Below are 18,747 nucleotides of genomic sequence, written 5' to 3'. Positions count from 1 at the left end.
GTTTTATTTTTAAAGAGAATGCGAAATGTTGCTTGATGTATTTGTTTTTCTTTTCCTCCAAACCAACTATTCTTTTCAAATCATTTATATCAAATCAAACCTGACACCTCCACTACTTAGAAAAGGCATTACTTCACCTAACCTCTTGTGTCCCAGCCAAGAGCTATTGACATCTACCGTGAAGGGCCAAGCACAGCACCAAGTGCTTGAGTTCAGAAGTGTTTGCTAAATGGGCCAGCAAACAAATGAATCCTAAATCTGACACATCTCTTTCCTTGTCCTAAGCTAAAAATCTTGTGTCTGACTTTTACAGACATTTGGAGAAAAGTAGTTCATCATTCCCTTTGATAGTCTTTTCTAGGTTTTGTTTTATTTTTATGTGATAACAAAATTCCTATTCAGAAGGCTTTATTTCCCCTTATCTCCACCCTAAATTCCTTATGCTGTATTTCAGCATGCTTTTGTATTTCTATATCCAGGTTTTTTATTCAAATAAAATAAAACAAGTTCTCTTTTTATAGTAATTTTTGGCTGAAACTAATTTCCACTTCTGTGATAATTAGCTGCTTTTGGTAACTTATTTTTTAAATTCCTTTAGCAGCAGCAACAGAAGAACCAGAAGTGATTCCAGACCCAGCCAAGCAGACAGACAGAGTGGTGAAAATAGCAGGAATAAGTGCTGGAATTCTGGTGTTCATCCTCCTCCTCCTAGTTGTTATACTAATTGTAAAAAAAAGGTAAGACCTGATTTTGTTCTGTCCCATTCACCTACCATTTATGTCAGTAGTTTTCAAATACTGTTTTATTTCCCTGAGCTCTTTTGAAATAGAACGAACAAGAAGAATTGAATTTTGACAATGTTGCCAGCATCTGAGTCTATTTCTCATGGTTTTTAAATAAATTCCTATCAGTTCCTTGCAGTTTGATTTTGGATATAAAGGTATATTTTTCATCAAGTTAACTTTGAAGTTAATGTATGAATTTAAATTTCTCAGATGCAGAGAAACTTGAGATACTCATTTCTTACATTTTGAAATGTTATTTACTAACAATGGCAAAAGTATTTATTATGATACTTGGATTATGGTCTGTGAATTAGTTTGTACTCTTTCTCTATTTTTCTAAATGTTGGCTACATGTAAGAGATGAGAAGAATCTAAATATTATTTTGTGAAATTGTATATTAAATATTCGCTGACTAGATATTTCAGCACATTAATATGAAGAGTCTTTTATTTTTTTAATTGAACATCAGTCTTTTATACAATATCAACCAATACCGCCATCTCCTGGAATTCTATGAAGATACTAAGACCTACTGGAATTTAAACTAAACTCTATTCAGGAGATTAAAGTATACTCCTGCTGAAAAACATTTCAAAGTATACAGTCTTTATAACTTGAACTTCTTTCCATTCTATAAAATGTCAGTATCTGTAAGGCATATCTTAGAAACTGATACAACTCTCCTATCGTTCCAATCATATGTTTTCGATTATACTGCAGTTTGGAAGGACTTTTAAACAAGTCTTTACATGCAGAGTACAGTCCTAAAATAGCTTTGTGTATAGATGTGTTTGAAATTTTTGATTATATCAAATATTAAATGATGTTGCTTACATTACATTAAATCATATACTATTAGGATTGTTTTATACTCAAATCATTAACAGTATAGATAAGACTCATACTACATGTTTAATCAATCCATCAGAGTTTCTTTTAATGTATTGCCTCTTTACAATTATCCCCTGGAGATATATATGTTGGAGAAGACACATCTGCATTAGAAACATTAGGTATGCATTATAGTGTTTTGTGTTAAATTAGCTACATACGTGCTTTCCCTAATAGTGCTTTCTCTTTTTGCTGTTGTCTACCTCTGTGGTTGGAGAATACATCATAATTGATGCAGGAAGGTTTAAGTATTTTAGTAATATGAATTTGCCAATCAAGGTCAATAAGATGGCTGATTGTAATCTCTCAGATCTTATGTCTCTATTTAGTTTCAATTTATATTTGCAGTAAACTAAACTGTTTATAGAGAGTTAACTAAACTTTGCTTCACAATTAAAACCATTCCAGTTCCTTCAGATTGGAAACGAGAGCATGAAGTTGGCCTCTGATTATGTCCTCACTTAGTTAGAACTGGGTTAAGCTTATTGGTTTTATTTGTTATTTATTCAACACTTATTTAAATGTTATAGTAGCCTTCATTATCCATGGCCCTCTGTTTCAGAAATAACAACAACAACAACAAAAGTGAAACCTAAATTTCCTAAAGTAAACCAAAATAATCTCTAAGCATGATTATTTTTGTGTGGGTAAAATGCTCTGGCAACTGCCTAAAATTGCATAAAGTACGAATTCTTCTGGTTCATATTTTAAATGGTTGGCCTCTCTATTAAAATGCTTCAGTTTGACTTTTCGTAATTATGCATTGATTGTCTTTTGATAGAAAGTATACCAGGGCCTTTGTTTCTCTTCCTCACCACAACTTTTATGATTAGGAAAAGTAGCAATTTTATAGACAGAGAAAGTTAACATATTTAGATATATTTCCTTCCAATATATAATATTAGAACTAAATTATGTGAATCCCTTATCTAAGCAACTTTGTAATGACTTTTATTTATATGTAGTATGTCTCACATGTATCATGTATGATTTAATCACTAATCTTTATTATACATACACAAAGGCACAGATTTTATAACATATTGCATAGTATCAAGCTTAATCAATTTTAATATATAATGTTTCCTTCTTAATACACAGATTTATAATAAAACTAATATGAGACCAAACTATTTTAGTCTCTTATGATCTTTATTTTTATGGGAAATTAAGTTTCTCAAGACTTTATCCCTCACTGGGAATAATAGACATAGGAATATTTCTCATGTTGAAAAAAGTTCTATGTATTTTTGAGTTTTGTGTAAAGATATGGTTTGGAATTTAATTCAGTAAAATTCTACAGCTGAGGGTATATATAAAGTAAGTTTTTAGGCTAAGAAAAGGGATAGTGCATCTCTCAAAACGCAATGTCATTTTTTTTTTTATTTAAACACTGTTGAATTATTTCCAAATGTATGCCATTTTTTCATTGGTTATGTATTATATCTTAAATGTGCAGCATGAATACATTATTAATTCACAACATAAATTGAAATTATGTTTCAATACAGTAAATGTTTGTGTATGATATTATGATCACATACATCTACTGTGGACATATCTCCATGTATATATAGTGCATGGGGCATATGTATATTCACATAATATATGTATGCACCCCTGTACCATTAAGATATAACAACTTGTTTAGAAATCTAGATGTCACTCTGCATATAGTCTATATTAACTTAATAGATATTTATGTTTTGTATTCGAAGAAAAATAGTCAATTTAGTATACAAGTTCTATACACAGCAGTTCCATCTGTCATGGCTTTTTGATGGTAATAGATAATATTATGCTTAATTGCATGTTGAAATACACAATCCATTTAATTTTTTAAATTTTTCTGGCAGCAAGAGAAATATCAGCATGCTGTTTTCCAAATTACGTACTTTAAATTTTATTTTTCTATTGCATATCTGTCTGTTTAATTGCATGGCAAAAAAAAAAAAAAAAAAAAAAAAAAAAAAAAAAACATAAAAAAATTAAAATGAAAATCAAAAAAAAAACAAAAAAAAAAAAAAAAAAAACAACAAAACATGACTTTTATTTTATTTTACTTTATTTTATTTTATTTTATTTTTTAACGCACATTTTTCTGCTTTATTGAATGTGACAGAGTCACGCTTTTCATTCACCATTGCTTCTCTTTTTCCACTGTCTGTGATTTGCTTGCCAGGAGGAGCTACTATTCTTACTCCTACTACCTGTAAGTAGAAAACGGGTGATATACAACTTTACATGTGTTAAAGATGCAGTATCCCTTTTCAAAAAACAAAACAAAACAAAAAAATCTTAAAATGTTTGTGATTTTGGTGATATTTTCTGGACTCTAAAATATAAAGTTAACCATTAACTTATTTTGTTAATCTTTTTAAAAAGGGATATTGTATTTCTGTATGTTCAGCTACTTTTAATTTTATTTATAATTTTCCACTAGTAGCTTTAGACTACAGCCCAAAACATCATTTATTTACTTAAGTCAAACCTGTATCTTATAAACATGATACCTCATACTACAAATAAGGTCAGGTCTAACTGTGATAACATCTTTCTCCACATTTCCAGGAATCCAGGATGAATTATAACTTCAGAACACCTTTGGTCTGGCCATCTAGGCAAGCAGTATGCTCTTGTTTAAAGAAGAAATGGATAAAACAAATAGATAAAATAAAATAAATTCTTTTAAAAACAAATAGATAAAATGAAAATGTTGCAATGACAAAGAAGCAAAAAATATCTTTTTAGAAAAGAAAATATGAGTTAATTTATTATAACTTAAACAGGACAATGATTTTATAAAACCAAGACCAAAAGAACCCTCTTATCCTACACAAAACACACCGAGGTGTCCTCTCTTTTCCTTTTCTCTTCCAAACCCTTAGCTCACCCTATACTTAGGTATGGACCATTAGTTTGAATAAGGACAGAGAATATTGTTCCTTCTATTTCTCTAGTCATCTTCAGTTTCTTACCTAAGATGCCAGAGTATTCATCCAAGTCAAAAGAATGATATAAAAAAATATTCTTGGACATTGCTTGATCAATTTTGATGCACCAACTTCTAAGACTTAAGGGTTGTGATTAAGTATGTTTGGGGGCATTTATCCCACAGTATTTATTTTACGAGGTAAATTTAAGCTAGCTTTACAATAAAATTTGGTAAGAGTCTCAATGACTATAACAGAGGTCTGCCAATATTTTAAATATCATAAATGCTTGGCTTCTTATAATCTGCTGAAACAAGCAGGTGTAAACTAACAGTGCTCTTAGCTTATTGTGATGAATCATAATATCCTTGTTAAATCATGTTTGATGAAGCCAAAGGTAATTAACTGTACCATTTCATACAATTATGGAACACTTTTCCTCTTTATAGCCCACCCATATATCCACCTGCGGAAGTTTATGCTGTTGGCTGCTTAGATAATGAAACTCATTTGCACATCTGTCAAACTCAAGTAGTTGCAAAATGAATTGCCTAATTGTCCTGAAGTGTACCATATATACATATATTTTCTACACACACACACACACACACACACACACACATACTGCTCAGAGAGGAAAAAAGCATCAAACGCATAGGAATAAATAAGTATTGATAAGAATGTCAGTAAGCTTACCATTAACCATTGATGTACCTATAATGTTAGAATGGGATTGGCTTCTTAGTGGATGGGTAACATTTCTTTATTCTAGGCTATATAGTAGGTTATGGTACTGTTACTGTAATACTTAGGACTGTTAACATGAATAATTATAATTCAAAAGAATGTCACAGATATGTGATTTTTAAAGCTGCTTAAACATACCTAATCTAAATCTAAACATATCTAATCTAAACATACCTACCCTGAATTGGAGATTTTTTTTAATAAAAGTAAATAAATAAAATTTAAAAGAAAGCCAGTTGTGATCTTTGAGCTAACATTCATTGGTATTGTCATAGTGACTGTTACTCATGACCAAAACACTTTAACTCTAATGTTAATTTTTATTTTGTAATAACCTGAATTAAAGCCTACCTCACAGGGTTGTTGTGAGGGTTAAGGTATAAAAAACCAAGTTGATAATGCATGGTTCACAAATAGTAACAAAGTTTAAACTACCCCCCCCATAATTTGTCATCTAACAAAGGTTTGTGAATCTGAAAAGTCTTTCATTGCCATGAAAACTTTATCTGTTGTACATTTGATAATTGCCTCTTATTTTTCCTTAATCACAAAATGTACATATAAATTATATATGTTTTAAAGTAAAGCCTCAAACTTTAAACTTGTCTTTTCTAAATGCTTTGAACTGCCCATCCTCAGAATTTTAACATTATTTTTAATCCATATTTCAAACTGTGTTATTTTTATCCAGTTCAGTCTCTAATTTTTTGAGGGATGAATTCATTCTTCTTGCCCAAGAAACAAAGATGGGGAGTTATTTCTTAAATTGTGCTTTTTTTAAAACTGTTTTAACACTTTTAAGGGGCAAAACATTTGGCTGGATTCACATTGTTTTTCTCAAATTTATGACAACTAATGTTTAATTCCCAGAGCCTAGTAGATGCTTCATATTATGTACTTGTAATGTGGCATTTTAAAAAAGTGTCAGCAACTGGATATAGTGTAACAGTTTAGGCTAGAACCAGGTCATTCCTCCCTATTTATTAGATTAATAACCTTGTGCAAGTTATTGAACTTGTCTGAGCCTCAGTGAACTCATCTATGCAATTAGAATCCTCATCCCTTTTTCAGTGGGTTGATCTGAGAATTAGTTGAATTAACAAATGAAAAGTGTGAAGCATAACAAGCCTACCTCATTTATTCAAAAAGCTTTTATTGAGTTCCTGCTATGTCCCAGAGATGCTGTAAGTGCTAGGAGTAATCGTCTTCTCTCCATGGAACACACAGTGGAGAAACAGAGTGATACCATTAACCATTGCCATTAACCATGCATTGATATATGTCATAGGCAGAAAACATGATGCTATAAAAATACCTAGCAGGGGAGCACCTGGGTGACTCAGTCAGTTAAGCGTCAGACTATTGATCTCAGCTCAGGTCTTGATCTCAGGGTCATGAGTTCAAGCCCTGTGTTGGGCTCCATGCCTGGCTTTAAAAAAAAAACAAAAACAAAAACAAAAAAAAACACCTAGCAGGGAAACCTAACTGGAGGCGGGTTGTATTCGGATCAGAGAAGCCTCCTGATGCAGTGACACAGAATGGAAGAGCACCAGATATTAGAGGGAAAGGAACATTGTAGGTCAAAGAACAAATACCTTATATGATGGCCTAGAGGTAAGTTTGCAAAGTAAAGTCTGCAGACTTAAAATACGACCTGCTGATGTTTAATTTGCCCCATACATGGTCTTAAGAAATAGATCGACTTGAAAAAAATCAGGAAATTGAACATAAATATTTAGATTCATGACTTGTCTTTAAAAATAATTTTTTAAAATCAGAAGCTCAACACTGGGATTAAATGTCAGTAGTCACTTAGGCCTAGTTGCCCCCTAAATGGCTTTCCAGTTCTCCACCATCCCCACCCTTCCACATAATGTCTTAGCACTAGCAACAGCAGTCATCTGTATTCCCTGTCTGAAATCTATAAGATTTTTGCAGGGTTTTTACCCCTTAGCCTAGAAAAAAGAGACAATAACTCTTTCAATGAATGCAGCAAATATTACTAATAAATGAGGATGGTAATGGTCATGGTAGTGATGGTGGTGGTGGTAGTTCTTGTTACACTTTTGTCATTGTTGTCCTGTTACTAGTACTGTCATTACCATTATTATTATTATTTCTTTTAAAAAAGTAATGCCATTTGTATCCTAAAGCCTAGTTTCTGACTATTTTATTTAAGTGCCAAATCTGTCGTATCAATGTATTGGGTGTGTTGGGTATGAACCTCCCACCGAGGCCAAGTACTATAGTACTCAGGAAGAAAAATCCAGACTATGTCTCAAATTGCCACATTCATTTTATGAAAGAAAAGCCCACACAACCATTACATGAACCTTAAAAAAAACATTTGTAGTATATTTACTCTAGGATAGATTCTAATGAGACTCAGAAGAATATGTCCTATTTAATGATCTAGCTGAGAGATGGCGTTCTTCAGACAACTGAGGAATAATTCCAAGGCCACATATACTGCTTCCATAAACATAATCTGGCTACTACAGGCTTTTAGAATGCCTTTATTTATATTATATATAAATTGCTTTGTTAATGTGATATAAATGTTTATATACATTTAATAGTCTTTTATTGCATGTTTTATGTGTAACATTCACAAAGAACCAGAATATGTTTCACATCCTAGATAAAGATGTCAATATTTGAGTAGTTCCAACGTCTCACTCTACTAATTTCTAAATCCCCTCAGTTACTTGACCTGCTGCATTTATAAGGCACTTCTTCAGTTAAGACTCTGCCACGTGGTTCTAAAACACATTTTTAGGATTTGACGATGGCTATAACTCAAGATTATGATCATTTGTATAATGTGTCAACATTGTATTTTTCAACCTTTCTCAGGGTACTTTTCTTACACAGTATATAATTTTTCCATATATTTGTGTATTTGCATTAAATCTAGCAGTGGTAAATTCTGCAATTCTCCAGATTAAGTTGGGAATTAATGTTATAAATATGCTGCTAAATGTGTTAATGCTACACATGTTACATTTTTCCTGAATGATAAAACAGAGAATGAAGAATGAGATTTCTTTGTGCATTTTAATTGGGTAACTCTAGTAAATTAAACTTGGAAAACTAGTCATGTTATTCCCTAGAAGAACTTCTAAAAGGCGATCAAAAGAATTAATCACCTGAAAAACAAAACTTAGCTTTAGCTTAAATTTTCCTTGAACAGTTTTACTAAGGAAGTATTTATTTATGGCTTTAATAAAGCATCGTTATAATTTATGACTGTTTTAATGATATGAGAAATGAAAGGCTTCGTTTGACTGCTTGACTGTTGAAATATCCATATGACAAATAGTTGTATAGCTACCAGCGGGTGTCATTTGAATATCCAACCTAATTCCTGAAATTAAGAAACTTAGAGATTCCAAACTACATCTATATGTATTCTTATCCTTGGGCTTTCTTGAACTACTGACTGCTGGTGTCAACTCTCCTTCAAGCCTCACACTAAGGTTTCCCATCTGTATTTGCCTTGGCAGCAAACTTGCTAAAAAACGCAAAGACGCCATGGGGAACACCCGGCAGGAGATGACTCACATGGTGAATGCTATGGACAGAAGTTATGCTGATCAGAGCACGCTGCATGCAGAAGACCCTCTTTCCCTCACCTTCATGGACCAGCATAATTTCAGTCCAAGATGTAAGTTCTTCATTAAAATATTAATAAGTGATTTTGAAGCCCTTTAGATCAATTTGAATTCAACACGTTAATTTTGAATGGTGAGAAAAAGTAAGACAGAAATGGACAAAGCAGCCAGAAAGAGAAACATGTTAGGGAATATTACAGAATTTTTAAGAGGACTTGTTTTCAGTCTTGATACTGGATTTCATTGAACTGCAAACTGTATGAATTTTATTACTGTATCATAAAAGATAGCCATGTACTACGTAATACCAAATCATATGTCATTGCTCTAAATTGAAATACTTGATTGCCTACATAAAATTAGCTCACTTCAGAATTTATTTATAATTATTTTGCCGTTTGAGTCTTCTTTTGTGTAAGGTGAAGTTCCTTTAGAACTTGAACATCATAATTCTTTCTGGGAATTAATGGCGTGGGTAAAATTATTCTATTATTCTACAATGACTCCTAAAGAATTTCAGTAATAAAACGTTAACTAGGGGAAAGAAGAGACAACATGCTCTTAAGTATCTGATGTGAAATCCGAAAATTTACTTGAACCGGGGGATTGGCAGGGAATGGTAAAATCCATCCATCCATCCGTTCATCCATATTAAAAATTCCTAATGTTAATCTATGAAGGCAGGACTTCTAAAACATTTATGCTTAAGTACTCCTTCGTGGCAGATGATTTGAATAATTGCCCCATAATCAATATTACTGTTTATCTTCAGATTTCCTATGAATTTTATATTCTGTTCTATAGCACTGTGTTTATTTTGGTACTTAAATTTTAAGTGAAATTACCTGTTCCTTCAAATCCTCATGTACAAGCGATGCATGAGGAAAACAAATCATGTTTATCCCTGGCCATGTATACACAGAGGCATTCTCAAATTCCAGAGATTTGCCTACTCCGGTTTGAAACATGGATATAAGGAAAGAAGCAAACAAAAGAAATATTATTTCCTATACAGATTATATACGTATGTAGTGGGGAAGTTGAGAAAATAAGGGATTTGTAGGTTGTGTGTATGTATTTATTCATTTTTTAAGATTTTATTTATTTATTTGACAAACAGAGATCACAGGTAGGCTGAGAGGCAGGCAGAGAGAGAGGAAGGGAAGCAGGCTCCCTGCGGAGCAGAGAGCCCGATGCAGGGCTCTATCCCAGGACCCTGGGATCACGACCTGAGCTGAAGGCAGAGGCTTTAACCCACTGAGCCATTCAGGCGCCCTGGTTGTATGTATTTATGTCTTTTCAGAAAGGGAAGGTTTTTTTTCCTGCAATGTTCAGCTTGGTGAAAATTTTCAGTAATTACTGGCCCTATAAGCAGGCATCATTTTCCTTGATACATATTGACACCAAATTAATAGCTGTAATGCTGTATGAGTCATTTTGGAATTTAATTTTAATCCTGATAGAGTCTTTTTATCTATTTTACTCCTATTTCACTATAATATATATGATAGAGAAAAATATAAAATACTGGTTTTGTTGAAAATAAGTTTTGCTGAAAATATAGATGTACCGTCTCTCTAACCACTTCATTTAGTAATTAATCAAAAGACATTTGAGAGCATTTTTGTTCCCCACACTTTTCTACCTATTGCCTATGTTAGTACTTTATTAGGAAGTTTGAATTCAACAGTGTAACCAACTCTAGATAACCACTTACAAACTTGGAAAAAGGATAAACTCTATTTATTACAGTTAGCTGAAAAAAAATTTATTTGGAATGAATGTGAGATAATTATTTCTCCAAGTACCTTGCACTTGAGAGATTTAAATGGGTCCCCCCCCCATGTTATAATCTTTATAATGTCAAGTTGAATCTTCCTGGCTTTTAAAATTGAACAGAAAACTGAACTTTAATTATAGATGCACCTTTCCTGGTGTTTTGAGATAACCCAAGCTGAAAAGAGAATTTTGCCTTTGCAAGTTATAATAATCAAAGTTGAGTAGTTATATTTCTTAAGAAACATAAATCTGTTTTAAGGAAAAATGTAAAGTACAACTTGAGGGCAATATATTCCTTCATGAGCTCTGTTTTCCTGCAGTGCCCAATGATCCACTTGTGCCGACTGCTGTGTTAGGTGAGGCCCTAATTCTTTATCATTCTTCCTTGCATGGATCACACATCCTTGCATGAGTTAAAGCTTTGTCTACATAGTAATTATTTACAGTGTAGGAAGCAGCTTGATTTTGAAAACTAAGTCGTGATCTTATCAAAGAGAGCAGCTGTCATCAAACCAATCAGAGCTAGTGGATTTCAAATTAGTAAAATGCTTTATTTAAAGCAACATATTTTTAAAGTCCTGGTTCTGTTAGATTTGGAGCAAAAGTACAGTGACCCTTAGTATGTGGCTAACGTTTGCATCTGCAGGTTAGCAGAATGAAGCAAGTGCACCCACCTCAGGGGCCAGTGCTACCTGAATGATTAGTTTATATTAAAAAAATATGCTTGATGGAAAGATTTTTCTCAATCCTCCTAAGTTTATAGCAACTTATAAAGAACACATTTCCAAGGAGCATTTGCTTTAGTTTTGTCTTTATTAAGAATTTATAAATGCAGGTAAAGTTACTATAATATTGATGTGGAGTTCTGCATTCTATATGCATCTTACATGATGTGTTATCCTTCAAGATATCTAGAATAACCAAGCTTTACCACTATACAACATCTTAGACCAGTGGTACTTCTTGTGATGAATAAGGCCTTTTCAAATGTAAAATTAATATTTAACTGTATATTTAAGAATGGAATGAGTTTCATTTTAATTTGTACTCTATTCCTTGACTAATTACATACCAGTGATTCATGACCAGCTTGCTTATATGTTAAGAAGCTCTGTATTAGTTTTACCCCCGTGTTTTATTTAAGATTTAACCAAAGAAATATGGAAATTGCCTGATAAATATACCTAAAAGTTACCAATTCTCTCATTAAATATAAAAATTCAAATTTCTTGCAAACATAAAACTTTATCTTACATTTTATGCGTGTTTTTACTATCCATGTATTCAAGATTTAAATATATTTTTAAAGTGTTTGGGAACAGTTCAACTAATTCAGTTAAGTGAAACATGCCTCTTTTTTACTAAAATAATTTTTAAACTTACAATTTTATAATATAAAGAATACATATTCTGAAAAAAATCTGAAAGTCAGTGTTCTCTTTCTCTGAACTCTCCTTTTGACGTCCACACCAATAATGGCAGGGAAGTAAACTGGGGAATTCATCCCAATGGGTAGACCAATCATGTAAGGAGGAGCCAGGAATCATGATCATTGGGATGGCACCAAATGCCTCTGAAAATGTCATCTTCTGTTAGGCAGAATGCTGTCACTGTCAAATTAATAAGTAAAATCCACTTAAACTATTAAAAACTCACTGAGGAAAAGTTAGTTACCTAAATGTTAAAATTTCATTACAGTAATATTCTAAGAAAATGTTGAATTGGGTCCAAGTCTCAGTTCTCCAGGGGACTCACAGTATGAACCCATGAAACTGCCTTATGTCTTTGCTTTCCCATCTGTAAACTTTTTCACAGTTTTATAAAGAGAAAATGAAATAATACATGTGAGTTTTACAAACTATAACGTTTAAAAGATTATTGTGAGAACTTGCCCTGTAAAAAGGGATATTTATGTTTAAGGAAGGCTAGAGTTAACACAGAAGTCATAAAGTCTATCCATAGATGCAATTGTTATGCATTTTACTGCATTTTGAAAGTCAAGCTGGTTGGTGTTTTGTTTTGTTTTTTAAATATTCTTTAAAAGCTAAATCTCATGAATCATATTAGTTGTAGAAATTATTTGTTGCATTTTTCATCATAGTGTTTACGGTTATTTTCACTCACTTGATTTTGTATTTGTGAAGCAATTTTTGAGATCACTTCAAATATTGCTTAATATTAATACCTACGTACTGATTTTAAAAACACTTCAAACTTTTCATATTGATTCATATTTTTGTATTTTTTGTGTTTTACTGCTTCATTGGGTTAAAGTCCCTATAACTGGTAAGTGCATTGCAAAGAATTCTAGAAAACCTTTCCATCAAGAGTATACGGAGTTATTATTCTTAAATGTGTAATAAGGATAATGATTAGAACATGTACTCTTACTCTTAGCGATATTATTAGGTGGTATAATGAGGTGGAAATGTATTGAGATTAATAATTCATATGTGATTATTTTAATGAATACTGCTCTTTGTATTAATGTGTTAAAGCTTAATGCAAAACAGAAAACACTGTCTATTTCATATTGCACATACCGTGTAAGATTTGGAATATGGGTGAATTCTTTGTTTCTCACTGAGCCTTTTATAATTGTAAATATTCTGCTGCACCAGGAGATACGATATGAGCTCTGGGGCTGCTCCACAGGGCCTGGGCTATCCTAGTCCAGCTTGGGTGATTGCATTTTGTGTCTCCAACATTATATGTCCTCTTTACTTCTCATCTTAAACTGTATATTCTGTGACAGTGCCCAAATCAGTGGCTTCTTAGTTTAATTTTTATGTTAACCTTTATATCAGTGTATTGATTGTAATATTGTAGTAAAGACAGATCAGTTGAGTGTAGTCTCATAGAAAGTAAAGGAAATTCATAAATCATATTTGCTAACAAATGTTGGTGTGTAGAGGGGTGGGCAAAACCTGAGTCAGGTGGTTAGGTCACAACAGAACCTACCAGGGGTTTTTTGGATTCCATGTGATATTTTTAGAAATAAATGCCCCCCCCCAAAAGAAAAGAAAAAGAAAAAAGCATTCAGCCTAATAAGGGAATATAAACTAAGTGCAATCAAACTAAATTACAGACGCACACAAATCTGATTGTGGGGTTCTTTTTTTTTTTTTCCTTTCTCCAGGAAGAAAAAATGTTTATCATGGGGACAACAATTCATTTTTTGCCATATCCTATTTGTAGAGTTGGTGATAGAACAGGCAAATGTACCAGCACTTGAAATATGTTTAACTGTTAATTAAATATCGTTCTCTACAGTATGCATTATCATTAAAAACAAAAGTTCCCCTAAGAGTGTACTTTCTCTTCTGTTAATGAATATGGCAGTATAATGCTTTCCAAAGTAACACCCCTTAAAACATTTGTTTTTTTTTTTTTTAAAGTGGTAAGTTTAAATGTAAATATAAGCATGCTTTTTCTCATTGTAATGATTAGTGCTGTGGTCATTAAAATAATATTTATTCTTCATAGGTATAATGTTCTTGTTCATTTCTTCCTTATGACATAAAGAGACTTTAAAGTTTCATTTTCAACTAATAACACAATGGGGATGGGGCCTACACCTAAATGTGGGTGGTGAGGGATTCAGCTTATTTTAACGAATTTATTCACTGACATATTGATTGAGTGATTGCATTGCACCGGTCTTTAGGAACAAAAAGACAGCTACGACTCTGTCTTTACACTTTAAATGTTCAGAGTTTAGTGAAAAGAAAGAGATCAGGAGAAAAATGACTAAAATATAGAGTAAGAGAAAGGACACGTAGACCAGAAGGCCATGGGAACGTAACGAAGCAGCCGTGTGGCTCAGCCATGATGGGTCAGGGAAGAATTCCAGAGGAACAACCTATGCCTTTTGCCCCAGAGACATACTGTAGTTTCTTTCACACAGCGGCCACAAAAGTCAAAATATATTCACAATAAAAACAACAACCATCCTAATAACCCAAAAGCATAGAGACTGAGTATAAATGCATGTGTAACCTGACTGGCGGACATAGTGCTGCCAGGGGATGATTCTGGAGAAGGCCCATGTTTCCCAGTCTGGACTGTGCCGTTCTCAGAAGCCCCAGGTGGCAGAGTAGGTCCACAAGGCCACGGAGAGCAGCCCTGTGGAGATGGGTTGCCTAGATGGGGTCTGTGAGCAAGGTTGAGATACGGTGGGGAAGGAGTTTGTTCAGTTTACCCACCAATGAAAACACCTCTCCAAGTAGACAACTTGATCTTTTGGTCCTACTCTATGCTGCTGGGACTGCAGATACAAGAAAAAGGAAGAACGCAGCAAAATCTTCCACTTACACTTTCTGAAAGTAGATCAGCTGTCTATGTCTCACAGCATCTGTTATCTCACTGACCTAAATATAATATACTCTGACTTCATAACTTGAGCTGATGTAAAGGGCTTTGTCTTTATAGGGAAGCCGCCCTAGATCTATGCTAGATTTCTTTTTCTTCCTCCTGTTATCAGAAAAATCTTAAGTTCTTACAATCTTCTTTGCATAGATATATATTAAACAAGATAACTTTGTCTTTTTTTAAATCTTCTGGAATCTGAAAACCACCAGATGAGAACCACAGTGCCACAGCAGAGTCCAGTCGTCTTCTAGATGTGCCTCGCTACCTTTGTGAGGGGACAGAATCCCCTTACCAGACGGGACAGCTGCACCCAGCCATCAGGGTTGCCGACTTACTGCAGCACATTAATCTCATGAAGACATCAGACAGCTATGGGTTCAAAGAGGAATATGAGGTGAAAGTTTCATTGTTATATTAAATTTTATTTCTGATCAGAATAGAATTTTTCCCCCCCTCCCTTTACTGTCACAAGGAGGGGAGTCTACTCTATAGACTCTAATCTTGGGTCTCTGAGAATATCCTCAAATGTGTATGCACGGAGAAGGGGCAGACAGAATTGAAAGAGAGGGCACTTTCTGGGTCGAAATTCACTTGAAGAACTCTTAAATGTTGGATTCCAGAATTTTACTGGGCTATTTAAAAACCCCTATGTTAGATCTTATATCTCATCCTTGAAAAAATCCATTAACAGGATCCTTTGAGTCCCAATGTATCATTACAGATTCAACCAGTTAAATGATGGAAGCAGGAGGTGCTTCTCTGCCTCTTTGCTTGTTGGCTATCTGCTGAGAAGTGGGGTCGATCTTTGTGTTCTAAATGTACTGCTTGTTACTCTTAGTTTTCTTTGTGGCTTATTGGTTGAAAGTGGCCAGGAAGAAAAACAGAGCACTGCAAATCTAGACAATTTTAAGAAGCCAAAAGAAGGATGTGGGAAATTCTTCTTCCAACTTGATTTCCCCTTCCTACTAAATCCAAAATATAAGTCATACTGCCCAGGAAGTGGTTTAAACTGAACATCTCAATAAACATAACATAGCCAAAAGGACAAATTTCCTTTGCCACTTGGCAATTACTGAGAAGCGTGATCCTCAGGCATAGAAGGAAGCTCTTCGACCGCCATATTCAAAACTACCGTGTACACACATTTAAAGTGAAAGAATCCAAGCAGTACTTGACTTTGAAAGACCATCTAAAATGAGTTTGACTGCGTGAAGAATCTTCTGAACTCTGTATTTTCTTTGCAGATGGCTTGTATACCTCCGTTTGGGAGCAAATAAAATTAGCTGTGAATTTTGAAAGCTGGTTTTAGAGACACACCGGAAACACTGTGCTGTGGCCACAGAATAGTGCAAGGAATTATAAGATTCTGCCAGAGCTGGGGGTTTTTTTCTTCATTTCGTGTGTATTCCTGTGTACCTCACTTCAAAAACCGTTGATTCTTTGAAGACCCCATTTCCTGTGTTGAGCAAAGTTTAAGTGTTACTGCAAAAAGAAATCTATACCCATATTTTAAATTGCTGCATATGGTAATTAAACCAATCAGCAAATTCATCTGTTCCAAGATCCTTGGATATGGTGACTCTTTTTAATCTTCATATGGTCCCTTGTTGTAGAGACTTAGTCCTTTTCATGATCTTCAAAGAAACTGAAATGGGATGTACTGCACACAATTTAATGAATAATTATAGGGGAAAACAGGTTTTCTTTTTCCTGTTACAAATGCTAAGAGAAAAACATTTGAAAGATACTCATTAAAGGTAGTTTTGACGTTTTGATGCTTTCTCTACTTCCATTTCTCAGAGTTGCAGCAATCTTAAATTTGAAATCGTTTCAAGCTCCTTTTTTTCCCTAAAGTTGCTTTTTATCCTCATTTTGAACTCAGTCCAATCCAAAATGAACAAGTAGGAGTCCAACAAACAAGCTTTGAGATCTGAAAAGAGAAGTTGTTTACTCCTCTAGTACTCCCTTCCTCCCCGAGAAGAGTGGCTTTTATTATTTTGGTCTTCAGAACAGATAAACCTGATCCAGGAAAAGGAGTTAAATTCAGTCTTCTTCTTATTTTTTTCTTTTTCCCAGAGCTTCTTTGAAGGACAGTCCGCATCTTGGGATGTAGCTAAAAAAGATCAAAATAGAGCAAAAAATCGATATGGAAACATTATAGCATGTAAGTTCTCATACAGTTCTTGGTGAGTGTAAATATTGTGTGTAAAAGTTAAATAATAGTGGCAAGTCCTCCTTACATGCTTTTAAACTTTAAGAAAAATCCCAGAGGATGGTACATCTCATTCTAAAGTGATCTATTTAATATTAAAGCAGCATTGGCTCTTGGCAGTGACTCTGAAGTTGTCGTCATCTTCATTAATTAAATTGACTCAGATTCCTCAGCCTGTAGAGATAACGTGCTGTTTGATGTTATGTTTGCATGTAAATGCATGGGGGTGTTATTGACAGCTGAGACTATCAGGATAATGGAAAAGAAAGGTCTTTTCAGTGACAAATTGCTGTAACACTTCTACCAAACACATTCAAGGTGAGAGTGTTATTCTTTCCGTATAACCTTTATTTCTTCCTTCGAGCCAGTGGCTGAACTCCTGCCACTCCATGTTACTTGTCATTAGGGACTTCATTAAGTCTTCAGGGTGTTTGAGTGGGATAAATAAATTGGTTATCCTTGAAACCACAGGATTGGTAAGGAAAGTAGCATAGTTTAGTTTGTGACTAGCTAGTGATGTACTTGGCCCACTCAAATCTCAATTTAAGTTATTTTAAAATATCTTCCAAATACATCAGAATTCAGTCTTGACTTTCAAGAAATAAGCAGTTGAGAGCAGAGATTCAAAATTCACTCTCTAGATCTCCAGCTCGTTTTCTGTACACAGCAGCAGGAATGGATCCCACCCATTTCAAACCATATCTAAGAAGCAGAATTAGAAGTTACAGCAAGTTGAGTCCTTTAGACAAATCCATTGATGATTCATCTGACATTCCCATGTTCCCTAAAAACCTACCAACTATGAAGGTGCTAGTCATTGAAGCTTTATTAACAGAATATTATAATAAGTAGGGAACTCATCAAAGCTCTTGTATGGAGCAGTGGTGTTGTACATAAACAATGAATCTTGGAACACCGCATCAAAAACTAATGTAGTTTATGGTGACTAACATAACACAATAAAAAAAGAGTTCTTGTATTTCTTTAAGGAAATTTGAATAGCCCTCTATTATGGAGAAGCTATCAACAACCCCTGAATTACTCTATCTATCTACTGAGGTCATTGTCTCAGAACAGAGGGGAAATTTAATAGCTTTATTTTATTGTTTAAAAACCGTAGATGACCACTCCAGAGTAATTCTGCAACCTGTAGAGGATGATCCTTCTTCAGATTACATTAATGCCAACTATATAGATGTAAGTATTTGTATAGTTCGGTGAGCCCAATTTGTTGGCTTATCCACGTGAAACTTTTTGCTTGTTATTGCCTATAAAGTGATTGCTAGCTTTTTAAAATAAAGAACAAACTGTACACTTTTCCTTGTTCTACGTCCTAGTACTCACTGACGTTGTTGTGCTTTCTTTCACACCTGACTTTGGTTTGGGCTGTAGATTTGGCTGTACAGGGATGTAA

General features: G+C 33.9%; 1 protein-coding gene across 15 annotated transcripts in view; it reads left to right on the top strand.

The window, feature by feature from the left end:
- Window positions 1-18,747, top strand: part of PTPRK (protein tyrosine phosphatase receptor type K) — a 549,502-nt gene that overhangs the window by 507,345 nt on the left and 23,410 nt on the right. For 4 of the 15 annotated variants that reach the window (XM_032862503.1, XM_032862507.1, XM_032862514.1 and 1 more), the window contains 9 exons: window positions 599-737; window positions 3,860-3,889; window positions 8,864-9,024; window positions 11,071-11,106; window positions 13,025-13,036; window positions 15,331-15,515; window positions 17,198-17,285; window positions 18,454-18,530; window positions 18,726-18,743. In XM_032862503.1, coding sequence (XP_032718394.1) covers window positions 599-737; window positions 3,860-3,889; window positions 8,864-9,024; window positions 11,071-11,106; window positions 13,025-13,036; window positions 15,331-15,515; window positions 17,198-17,285; window positions 18,454-18,530; window positions 18,726-18,743 — 746 coding nt within the window. Of the gene's footprint in view, window positions 1-598; window positions 738-3,859; window positions 3,890-8,863; window positions 9,025-11,070; window positions 11,107-13,024; window positions 13,037-13,889; window positions 14,234-15,330; window positions 15,516-17,197; window positions 17,286-18,453; window positions 18,531-18,725; window positions 18,744-18,747 lie in introns of those variants that run through there. The other 11 variants (XM_032862504.1, XM_032862518.1, XM_032862508.1 and 8 more) reach the window with 11 other exon arrangements.

The sequence above is a fragment of the Lontra canadensis genome, unplaced genomic scaffold (genome assembly GCF_010015895.1).
Source record: "Lontra canadensis isolate GAN:19392208 unplaced genomic scaffold, GSC_riverotter_1.0 scaffold23, whole genome shotgun sequence".
Lineage (NCBI taxonomy): Eukaryota > Metazoa > Chordata > Mammalia > Carnivora > Mustelidae > Lontra > Lontra canadensis.
This window is presented reverse-complemented; position numbering and strand designations above follow the sequence as displayed.